Consider the following 12,209-nt stretch of genomic DNA (forward strand, 5'->3'; position numbering starts at 1 on the left):
CCTGTTGTCTACATCCGGGGCTGTGTGTGTAACAAATAAATCAGTTTGTAAACAAGACCTCTGACCTGCATGACGTAATCTCTGTGCGCGCATCCCGGACAGGTACAGCTAGACTTTGCTAACGTATACTCCGGCTCAAAACGGTAAGGACGTCCATCATATTGAAAGTCGTCGTCCACAACCTCAGAATTTGACAAATATTCAGACATGTTTCAAATAACTAACAGTAAACTAACAGTAGTGAACTCCAGCTGTACACAGAGCTGTGTCTGGGACGCGCGCACAGAGATGACGTCATGAGTTCAGAGGTCTTGTTTACAAACTGATTTGCTTGTTACACACACAGCCCCGGATGAAGACAACAGGTCCTGGAAGCAGATCTAGTGATTCATAAAATAAATGAACGAGTTTCGCGGCAATAATGTGTTATTTAGACGTGCGCTACCATTATATGGAGAAGCGGCTCGCACAAAACTCCTAATATCTTCCGAAGGACTCCAAATGACACCAAACTTTTCTGGGTGAGTATACGACCATAAAAAATGCCAGAAATAAGGTCCAGGTTGTAAAAAACGGAACTTTCCCTTTAAGTTGAAAATTTGTTTTTGAGCATGAAGCGGCCAAGAACTTCTCAACTGGGCCCTCTCATGTCACCTGATGTGATATCATCACTTCCTACATAGTGGGAGGGGCTAAACACCTATTAATTCTTAGCGTGTTTGTTTCTGCTTGAGTTTCTTGCTTGAATACTGCCAGATCAATCCTCCACACCAGCAGGGGGCAGAGTTTCGGTAAATCTAGTTACAGGTCTACAGGGAACCCTGTCCTGGAGCTCACCCCAATCTCCACTGAAGCTCCAGTGGTTCTTCAGCCATTAGATCAATCCCTAGATCCAACCGCAGTACCTGTGCAAGACCCAAGGTCCCCTCCAGTCCCAATTCAAGTCCTAGGCGTGCTTCAGTGGGTGGAGGTCTTCATGGTGACCCCTGCTGGCCCAGGGCTGCATTAAAAGGGAATGTTCTAGATGACTTTCTTTTCCTTTACTTTTCGGAGTCAAAAAAGGCTGTTTGAATGTTTGTTTTTAAACAAGAAGAACAAACCTTCTTTCTGTCCGAGACCTGTTGTTTCTGAAGGTAGAAGTTTACATGACAGCGCATCCATGAACCAGCATTTTGCGCAGTAATCACACATTTACGCTGGTCTCTCAGTGTTGTGCTGTGAAGCTTAAAGAAAAGAGACAGTCCATCAGAGCGACCTGCTGACTTTATTCAGTGAGAAGAAATCGTTTTTCAGTACAGTCAATAAAACATGATTTACATTCAAAACCAAACAAGTGCAGCTGATTGGACACCAGCTTTGATTGACAGCTCTACAAATGAGTGAAGACATTTCTTTTCTGATACAAAACAATGGTTGTTCAGTGTAGCACCACCACGTACACACACAAGTCGACAACCCCACGACGACGTGACGCACATCCATTTATACAAAAACAGTCCAATATAAATACACTATTTATATTCTGTATGATACAAAAACTGCTTCCCTCAGGGTGGGGGCGTGTCTTCAACCACAGTGACGTTGAAGTACTCCGCCAGCTACGGCTTTGGAGGAAGGAAAAAAAAAAAACACTTAACCCACAGAGAAAACATGGGGTGGGGTTGTAGTGCTGAGGGCGGGGCATGGGAAAGAGAGGACAACTTTGAACTCCAGATGAGGAGACAGACGAGGACAGCAACAAACCAGGATGCAGGATTTCTTTTTACAGTGCGAGCATCAGAAAAATGTAAGTAAAGGGTGGGACTGAATGATTAAGGGGCGGGGCTTATGACAGCCACATTTTTATCTTCATCCATGTTTTATTTATTAATTTAAAGCTTTATTTTCCTCATTTGTGGAAAATCTGTGCCGACTTTACGATAAGATTAAAGGCCCCAAATGAACCCCTCTCAGAATTGATTTCTGAGCTGGAGCGAAAACATGTTGACACTTAGGGCCTGATTTACTAAAGGTTTGCGTGCGTAAAAACGTGTGCAAACTTGACATCACCCGCAAACCAATGTGCAAGCTGATCTACTAACAGCGTGTAAAGAGGACTGCGCCTCTCAAATGAGCAAAATAGCACACGCTGTTCATTTAGTACTTTTGCCCTGATGAATAATCAATATGGAGCGTACCCGCCAGAAAGTCCTAAATACTGGGAGGGGAAAATGCAAATAGGTTCATTTACAACACGCAATGAGATTTACTAAGCCTGAAAGTAATTGCGGGGATTGTGTATTTAATACGTTCGAAAGGAAGGTGCTAATCTGATGCTGCTGTTATTGTGGCAAGGAGGCGACATCGCCAAAATCAAAGAATACGCAGAGAGAGAGTCTTTATTCTGCTGCATGCTATTTTAAAAATGGTTGCACAAGTTTTATTAAAGGCCACTTTTTCTTTAGTTCTTCGCCTTATATCTTGCCACCTTCTTTTAACCTCATCTGCCGTTCTTTTTGTGTTACCAACTGCATTTATTCTATCGCAGATTTTCTCCCATATTGCGTTTCTTTTGGTAATGTTTAAATTTCTTTGCTGTAGTTCATGAATGTGTTTATTTGCCTCTTCCACTAATATCTCTAACTCCAACTCGTCAAATTTCATTTTGCGCTTGCGACTATCCTGCTTTCCATCCAGACTCTCCATGGCGCAATCCGTAAGACGCAACACCTCATTTAAATACTGAGGTTTGCACCTGTTATCAATTGCGCAAGCATTCTTAGTTGATCACCCGCAAAACACACAACAACAACACGTGCAAACGTTTTCAGTGCACACGCAATTTAGTACTCTTTATTTAGGATCTTAGTAAATCAGGCCCTTAGAGTTCTAGGTTAGCATCATCATGCTAATGCTGCTAACGGACACAATGAGGTCCACCCTGAAGTGGATTTTGGATCTGGTAAACCTGCGGGCCATCTGCACTGCTGCTAGCTTACCTGAGGGTGAGAAATTAACAGGAGCGTAAACCTCCGTGACATGAAGACGTGACCTTTTATGACCTTCATAACTGTAGAGAAGAACTGGACAAAACCGCTGTGATGGTTTTGAAAAGAGTTAAAGAGTTAAAGACTGCGTCTGAGGTCCCTTGCCCAACCTCAGGTAATCCATTAATTGATAAATGGGTATGACGAGCAAGACTGGAATCTTGGACACGTCCACCTTAACTCAGTTACCACAAGTGAACTATTTAAATTCAGCTGGCTTAATAATGCTAAACTATGACGTTGATTAATATTACTCCACATTCATTCTGATCAAATCTGTCCAAACATCCTTATTTCTGATGTTGCTACCAAAACGATGTTTGAAACCAGAGCCACTGGCACTGAAATGAAGACTAACAGAAGTGGTTCCTTGGTGGTCTGGTCGAGGGCGTGCACGGGTTAGTGAAGCCTGGCGGACTAGATGACTGAGGAACAACTAGCCAACTGGCAGGAGACCGTCTTCTTACGCACGTGGCTCGTGGTCTGGTTATTCAACTTGGAAGGGTCCTGAAATGATCTGAGGTGCGGGCCAGAAGGACGAGCTAGAACCAGTCCAGCTGCAGTCCTCCAGTGAGCCCTGGTGGCCAGCCTTAACCAGGGATGAAAACAGCTGCCAACCCAGAACCTTCCAGACCAGCCCAGAACCTTCCAGACCAGTTTTTATATAATTTTACTTGATGAGGAACATAAATATTCCCGTGTACAGTTGTCATGGATATGAAATCTAACTGCAGACCAAAACAATGGGGCTGCCTCTAAATCTAGGTTCGTAGTGTCTCATTTATTTATCCGGATTATTACACACTTCAGAAACGCGTCGTGTGGCCTTTGATCATTTTAATTTTAGACTAATAACATACATTCATGTTGTTCCTGGTTGTAGATATTGGCCTTTTTCTCAGTGGTTGAAGTAAAATATCCCATCAACTCACTTTAGTGATAACTTGGCAATTGTGAAAAGAGTTTTGTTGGTAAAATAACTGATTAAATGTCATGTAGCGGTACTGATTCTGCAGAGCTAATGCTAACTTCATAGCGTACTTCTTGGATCAAGGCAGTTTGATTTTGAATTACCTGAGCATATCCTTGTAATGGTACAGTCATGTTTAACTTCAAGCTTAGCTGAAGTTTAAACTTGACATGTTGAGGTTTACGAAGCAATATGTTAAGCTACAGCTAAACTAGCTACAGGCTAACCGACAGTCCAACTGGGCCTGAGATCTCCTCTGTGGATCTAGGTAATGTGCATCTAGCCTGCTACCCAAACCTCATGAAGCTACCATCACCCCTGCCCCTGCTAGCGGTTGACATGGAAACAAATCTGATCTTATCGTGTTTTGAAGTTTGATACGAGCATGGTTTTTTTTGTCATTTGTGGCCTTTAATTTCTTATATCTTCAGAACACATTTTTTTATTTGTACTTGTTCTAAGTCAAGCAAACTTACAAGACAAGTTAAGGAAGTGATGTCACAGGACACAGCAACAGACCCCACCCCCCAGCACATCAGCATGGTTTACATAAATCTGCTGTACAAAAGGTCCGTTTCAGTGTCTTCACTACAGACCGGGTGCGCCGTGCAATCACGTGACCCACAGGATCGACACTGCTGCCTGAGGCACCGTTCTCTCAGGCCACAGGCCCCTCCCCCTCTGAGGTGATTGGTGCAGGTGGCTGAGGGGGAGGAGAGAGGTGAGAGGTGAGAAGGAAGGAAGGACGAGGAAGTTCTACATGGGAGGAACGACGAGGCCAGACATGGCTGAAGGACGACAGAGAAAAAGAAGAGCGTCAGTTTCAGAAGTCTTTATCACAAAACGGCAAAAACACAGTTCTGACAGTTTTTAAGTGAAGTTTCTGTCCTGGTGTTTTTACTCCTAGCTGGCTCGCCAAGTTACCCAGACCACAGTTACCACGTACACATGAACAACGACCCTCATTTGTGTCTAGAATACTTTGACGTACAGGTTTCCAGGTCCCAGATCTTCATCCCTCCACCTGTGGGTTCTCTGTAATATTGTATGATCACCTTTTTGGTGCGGCGATGTTGAAACAAAGCGCTCCCTCCACCCTGCCTTGCCATGGAGATAATGTTTTGTTCTTGATAAGCTGTGTTGCATTTGACGTTGTATTTTCCTAATACTGAAACCGACTACAATCATACGATTTTTTTCATAATGTTTTCGATACAAAACGGGAGGGACTAAGTTTTGAAAACAACCATCCTGAAAGTTTAGAGTGGTGTTTTTTTTTGGCTTAAAAAACAAGAGTGTATGGTGATATTGGACACTGTTCAAACAGAAACCATACAACAGTTATTGTCTCTGCTGCTTCCCTGTGAACACACACACACACACACACACACACACACACACACACACACACACACACACACACACACACACACACACACACACACACACACACACACACACACACACACGCCGGAGCAGTGGGTACCATGAGTCCTGTTGCTGTTGTATGTAGAGTGACAGGCCGTCCATGTTTTATTCACTACAACCCACAGATACATGCTCTAAACACACACACACACACACACACACACACACACACTCCGGCAGCCAGCGTGTGTGATGTCAGTGTTTCTGACAGAGAGGTTTGTCGAGTGTTAAATATTCATGCTGCTCTCCGCCTTCGCCAAGGCAGAGAGGCCACAGTGTGTGTGTGTGTGTGTGCGTGTGTGTATGTATCCATTTGCAGCCTGCGCACCAGAACAGCGCTGAGTAAATCCAGTGTAAGCGTTATTAATAGCTACAAAAACAAACTCAGATTTTCTGCTTCTAGTCAGAAAATCGGATCATTTAATAAAACTGAAGTCATAAACTTCATTAACATGAAATCTGAGTCTTCTTCACACTCATTTAAAGTAGGCGTAGTAGGTATCAAAATATGCCACAGACGCATGGATGTGAAAAAAAAGCAGAATTTGGCATAAAAACACAATTTATAGCAAAACAAACAAACAAAAAGAAAAAAAGTATTAAATTAACAGTTTTCTTCACAGACAAGAGGCAGAAGAATGAAGGACGGTGGAGGAGGAGGAGTCGAGGAGGTATGGTTTACCTTGCAGCCCGTTGGCGTTGCTGCCGGAGCAGTTGGGTGGAGGAGGTGAAGTTTGCGGCCGGACGACAGGAGCAAAGGCGCTCTTCTGTTTGACGGCAGCAGAGAATGAGAAAACTCCGTGGGAAGAGTTACAGTTGGACACGGCCATTGTGGGACTGGAGGGAACGACTGGAACACAGAGAGAAACTGGTGAGAGGCTAGTTCAGAGGGGCGGCGCCGGCTGTGGTTCAAGGGACGCTGAGAGTTGCCAACCTCGCTGACAACCCACAGACGTCTCACACCCAGAGTGAAGACGACTGGACGAACGCCCTGTGATGTCACGGACAGGTTTCAGGACAGAGCACTCATCGTTTCTGGAGCTCTGGTTGATGCCATATTGGCAGGAGTTGACTCCTTCAGTCAGAGGTAGCTGAACTCATGTTAACCTAACAGAGGTCGCTACCAAAATCGACATCTGAAACGAGGGCCGTGAAGCTCCAGCTGAGGTTTGTTCACGCTCCTCCGTCACTCTTCGGTCTGTCTGAGTCACTCGGCCGCAGCAGTCTGCAGCTTCATCTAAAGCAGGGGTCGGCAACCCGCGGCTCTAGAGCTGCATGCGGCTCTTTAGCGCCGCCCTAGTGGCTCCTGGAGCTTTTTCAAAAATGTTTGACCTTTTTTTTTCCTTTTTTTTCTTCTTTTTTTTCCCTTTTTTTATTTTTTTTTCTCTTTTTTTTATTTTTCTTCATTTTTTCCTTTTTTCTTCCTTCTTTTAATCTCGATCTTTTGACTTTTTTCTCGTAGTTTTGACTTTTTTTCTCGAAATTTTGACTTTTTTTCTCGAAATTTTGACTTTTTTTTTTCCGAAATTTTGACTTTTTTTCTCGACATTTTGACTTTTTTCTCGACATTTTGACTTTTTTCTCAACATTTCGACTTTTCTCGAGATTGTACTTCAGCATTAGACTTTTCATTTTTTGCGGCTCCAGACATATTTGTTTTTTTGTGTTTTTGGTCCAATATGGCTCTTTCAACATTTTGGGTTGCCGACCCCTGATCTAAAGGCTCAGGGTGAAGGCTGCAGAAGACCTGCCGCCAGCTGTATGACTGGTTATTCCCTAAATTTCTCTAATCTCACAAAAGAAAATGTTTTGTTTGGTATACTTGTGAAAGACCCAACACATGATTTGGCAATTAACACGATAATCATTCTAATCAGGTTTTTTATACATAAAAATAGATAAATGAAAGTAAAACCAAACTTGTTTTTCATAAGGAGCTATGTCACTATTTTTCATCTTTAAAGTGTATGGAGAAGAAGAATGCTATGAAACTTTGCAATTTAGTAGAGGAACCTAACCTTCAAAGTACCCCTAGCTGTCTTTTCTTTTTTTTTGTATTTATTTGAATTTGTATTATTTAATTTCATTTAATGTCTATATGTTCTTTCACTCTCTATCTTACTTTGTGTACTGTCTGTTGCCTACCTACGTGTTTTCTACATTGTACCATGCCATTACTGTTTGTAAACTAAAAAAAAAGACCTGCTGCCAGCAACGCCCCCAACCAAACGCTCACACAAGTTAGCACAACAAGCTCTTTTTTCCTTGAAATAGGACTGATTATGGTCTTTTAGAACTAAAATCACAGCTCAGACAACCAGTTCACCCAAAACACTAGACAGACAGATTGCAATTCAGCTGTCACTCAAAACCAAAACGCACCCCCCAAATATGCAGGAATTTGTGGTTTAATATACATTAAATCAAAACTGTTGTTTCTGTAACAGATTGTAAAAATGTTTATTTCTGCTGTAAAGGTGAATGTTTTAACATGGAATTCAATGGATCCAGACCTTAGTGGTCCGCAGAGGAACCGCAGGTCTGGACGCTAGCAGTCCATAGAGGAACCAAAACAAAAGATTCTTTCCTACAGATTTTGGGGAATTTATTAAACCATAATTTCGTATTATATTTTCATGCAAATTGTATATTATTTCTTCTCATACATTTGCAAGTCTATAAATTTAGAATTTTTTAGATTTTTTTCTTGCAATTGTATTTGTTTGTGGTACAAATGCATAAATATACACCAGTACACTACCAGGTGAAGTATTGGTGGTACACGAATATTTACCTTGATACTTACTGCCGTAGGGCGAGTTGGCAGAGGAGCCGTTGAGGAAACCGGGTGACGTCGCCACGCCGAGGTTTGGCATGCCGGTGTTGCCGTAGCCGTTCATACTATTGCTGTTGCCGTAGTTACTCTGTTGAGGGGTGGAGCTGGGTACATATCCTCGCGGGGACACGCTGCTGGTGTTCCGACTGTAACCGACTGGAAGACAATGACATCGTAAGTTTAACAAGAATATTACTGAGTTTCCAGAAGTACGGAACCAATAACCAAAAATCTGGTCCATGTGGTTCTGCTAGTTCATCACGGTGGATCCTCGAACCTTGTGTCGTGTCAGAGACATTGACGGCCAGCTGTCCACCAAAGGAGTTCACTCCCATCATGCCGTGTGAGGTGGTGTTGCCAAGTGTCGGGATCTGGTTGTGGTTCCTGGGAACACTGTAGAGAGCTTCAGCGATGTCCGCCGCCCGCTTCAGGATGATTTCCTTCAGAGACAAGACACACCTGGATTCACGCGAGTTCAAACCTCGAGTCCAAGACCACATTACAAGACCTGAGTCCAAGAGCCATGTCCTAGACTAGAGTCCAAAGCCTAGTTCAACTCAAACTCCTCCCGCTTGTTGAGCTTCATGGAACATCCATCCATCCATCCATCCATCCATCCATCCATCCATCCATCCATCCATCCATCATCTGGCCATAGGGTCTCTGTGCAGAGAGACCTGGTTTCACTGGGATGGGTCAGTGCTGTCATTGCTCAGTATTAGCAGTGGTAGTAGTGCTGGGCGATATACCGGTTCATACCGAATACCGGTGTTTATTTTTCTTATGATATGAATGTTTCATATACCGTAATACCTGTTAGTATGTACAGTAGCGGACACAACGTTGGGAACGCCGCGCGGCGCCGCGCTGGACACTGTTTGTGAGGGGACTGTTTAGCAGTAGTGATGCACCGATTGTTCGGTAACCGAAATTGTTCGGCCGAAAATGGCAAAACAACACTTTCGGTGTTCGGTGGAATAAGTGGGAAAAAAAACGAACAATTAATAACGGCGTTGTAATATAAGGAAATAGACTGGCCGCTCCGTACCGGTTGCGCACCACAAACATAAATCGTTGGCCAACCAAAAAGTAACCACATAAGAATTTTACCTAACATTCACCAGGAGGTGGAACCAAAACAACATAATGCTGGGAAATTAAAAAATGTTCAGTTTTTTATGTTCAATAAATATTTTCTACCTTGTAATTTTGTAAAAGATTTTTTTCTTTGAAAAGCATGTCTAAATCAAATTTATTTATACTAGTGTGGACATTAATGTTTTTCTACAATATTTCCTCCTCATGACAGTAAAATAGGCCATTCTAAGCCAATTTACTGCAGCAATTCCTTTCCAAATCATTAGAAAATGTGGTTAACACCCAGGTGTTACTGTGATATACCGTGAAACCGATATAATTTTTAAAAATACTGTGATATAATTTTTTGGTCATACCGCCCAGCACTAAGTGGTAGGGCACCATGTTTCCATGACAACCAGCATGGATTGAAGAGCTGAAAAGCATATTGTTTGCAACATTCTGTAATTGCACCACCAACCTCCAGGCGGCAGGAGCGGATACATGTTCACCATCAGTGGTTTTTATTGACATTGCAACAAACTATCTAAATAAAGAAGAAAAATGCTGCAGACATTTTGAAGAAGAAGAAGAACAAATCAACCAGTCAGGGTCTCTTGCGGTCCACGTTGACCCGATGCATAGTTATATTTGGAGACACCAACACCGTAGCTGCAGCGTAGCCTTGACGCAGAAGCATAAATCTTGCCTAAGTCTTTAACATGGAACTTGCATACGGTTGAACAGAAGAACACACCGAGAACCGGCATGTTCTATTTGAAAGAGCTAACTACCATCGTGCTAAACTAGCTCTAAAAGCACTTTCTAGAGTAGGTCTCTTCAAGTCCGCTCCTCGAGGTCGGTCGTCCTGCGTGTTTTAGTTTATCTGGTTTAATGGCTAGCTACGGGCACACTGGTTATATAACCAGGGTAAGATTTATGGCAATAAAGTTTAACTAACAAATCTAAAACCTCTTTTAGGGTATCTGGTCTTTTTACTTACAGTTGAAGAAGCTAGCAGTCACGGTGCTAGGTAGCTCATTATTAATAATCCTGTTTCTTCTCCCAGTTTTCTGTTTTTAGTCAAGAACGTAGATTATTTTTCATCTATTCATCAGATTATATTCATCTGGATATGAACAATTATCACAAACCTTGAAATAAATCCCGTAAATTCTTGTAAATCCTCATAATTCCTGGTCTTCCTGATGGAAAGTCTCCAATTTGGAATATTTCTAAAGATCCCCAGTTTAAATGACCACAGAAGGTTTCCAGGGACGTACCAGATGTAACTTCTTCACAACATCATATATTATTGCAGGTGCATTACCTGGTTGTTATGAGGCATGCCGTAGAGCGCCTCCACCAGGTCAGCTGCTCTCTTCAACAACACCTCCTGAAACAGAGAGACGCAGGTCATAAGTCATATATATATATATATATATATATATATATATATATATATATATATATATATATATATATATATATTTCATTTCATTTCATTTTATTCTTTATTTCATTCAAAAAACAAAACAATTTAATACAAACACAAATACAAATGTTCCTAACTTATGAATGAAAAGGGAGCAGAAAGAAGAAGAATCTTATCTGATCTGCCCCTTTCATTTCACAAATAACATAAATTAATAATAATAAAAAATAAAAATAAAAAATAAAAAAAAACAACTAAGTGAATAAAAACAACTAAAATAAAATTAAAATAACATTAAATAAAATTACCACCACCTACGGGTATGTCAATCAAACTCAACATTTTTACAGGCTTTAATTGTTCTTTTGAATGTAATGTTTGATTTGGATTATTATTATAATAATAATATATATATATATATATATATATATATATATATATATATGTGTGTGTGTGTGTATGTATATATACATACACACACACGCACTTTTTCACATTTTTAAAATCAACAATTTACATTTAGAGATTTGAGATTTTATCAGGTTGGAATTTCTGATCATTGTTTGTTTGTGCTAGCTCAGCTAGTCTAGTAAAATGTATGTTACCTTGCTATATTTATTTGGCTATATATGTATTTAGTTTAACCTGTATTACAAAAAATATTTGAGTTGCTTTGAACTCCCCCATCACTCAAGTTTTATCAATTATTGCGCCCCAAACAGAATCTGGGCCCCTACAAACGCTAGAAAAGCCCTGGTTCTCCGTGTGATTTAGTATTTTCAATTTTAATAGTTTTTATTTTGTTCAGATGTGAGTGTGTCGTTGACCTGACGGCTTTAAACTGTGTTTAAGCTAATCAGAGCTCAGTTACACCTCACAGAGCACACACACACACACACACTTTAAAACTGAACCACTTCACTTCAACGAGCAGTTTGAGTGTTAAAACACTGCTAAACAAACAGCTGAGTGTGAGTGTGTGTGTTTGTGTGTGTGAGAGAGAAAGAGAGAGAGAGAGAGAGGGAGAGAGAGAGTGTGTGTAATCAGGCAGTGACAGAACAATGCTTCGTTTAGTCTTTATCTTAATTAAACACTCTCCCGTTAATCTCCTGCTTTTCATTACAAACTTCTTCAGGAGGCTTTTCAATTAACCCCGCCCCCTCCATCATCCATCCATCCATCCATCCATCCATCCATCCATCCATCCATCCATCCATGCATCCATCCATCCATCCATGCATCCATACATCCATCCATGCATCCATCCATCCATCCATGCATCCATCCATCCATCCATGCATCCATCCATCCATGCATCCATCCATCCATGCATCCGTCCGTCCGTCCGTCCGTCCGTCCGTCCGTCCGTCCGTCCGTCCGTCCGTCCGTCCGTCCAGCCATCCATCCATCCATCCATCCATCCATCCATCCATCCAT

At 41.7% G+C, this 12,209-nt stretch overlaps 1 protein-coding gene across 5 annotated transcripts in view; it reads right to left on the reverse strand.

The window, feature by feature from the left end:
* Window positions 1-1,262: 1,262 nt before the first annotated feature.
* ebf3a (EBF transcription factor 3a) overlaps window positions 1,263-12,209 on the reverse strand; it is a 67,844-nt gene continuing 56,897 nt past the window's right edge. For 2 of the 5 annotated variants that reach the window (XM_061707997.1, XM_061707995.1), the window contains exons 12-16: window positions 10,668-10,733; window positions 8,538-8,700; window positions 8,231-8,416; window positions 6,107-6,191; window positions 1,263-4,784 (exon numbers count right to left, since the gene is read on the reverse strand). In XM_061707997.1, coding sequence (XP_061563981.1) covers window positions 4,655-4,784; window positions 6,107-6,191; window positions 8,231-8,416; window positions 8,538-8,700; window positions 10,668-10,733 — 630 coding nt within the window. In that variant the 3' untranslated portion in view covers window positions 1,263-4,654. Of the gene's footprint in view, window positions 4,785-6,106; window positions 6,275-8,218; window positions 8,417-8,537; window positions 8,701-10,667; window positions 10,734-12,209 lie in introns of all 5 variants that reach the window. The other 3 variants (XM_061707999.1, XM_061707998.1, XM_061707996.1) reach the window with 2 other exon arrangements.

Source organism: Cololabis saira, chromosome 19, assembly GCF_033807715.1.
Source record: "Cololabis saira isolate AMF1-May2022 chromosome 19, fColSai1.1, whole genome shotgun sequence".
Lineage (NCBI taxonomy): Eukaryota > Metazoa > Chordata > Actinopteri > Beloniformes > Belonidae > Cololabis > Cololabis saira.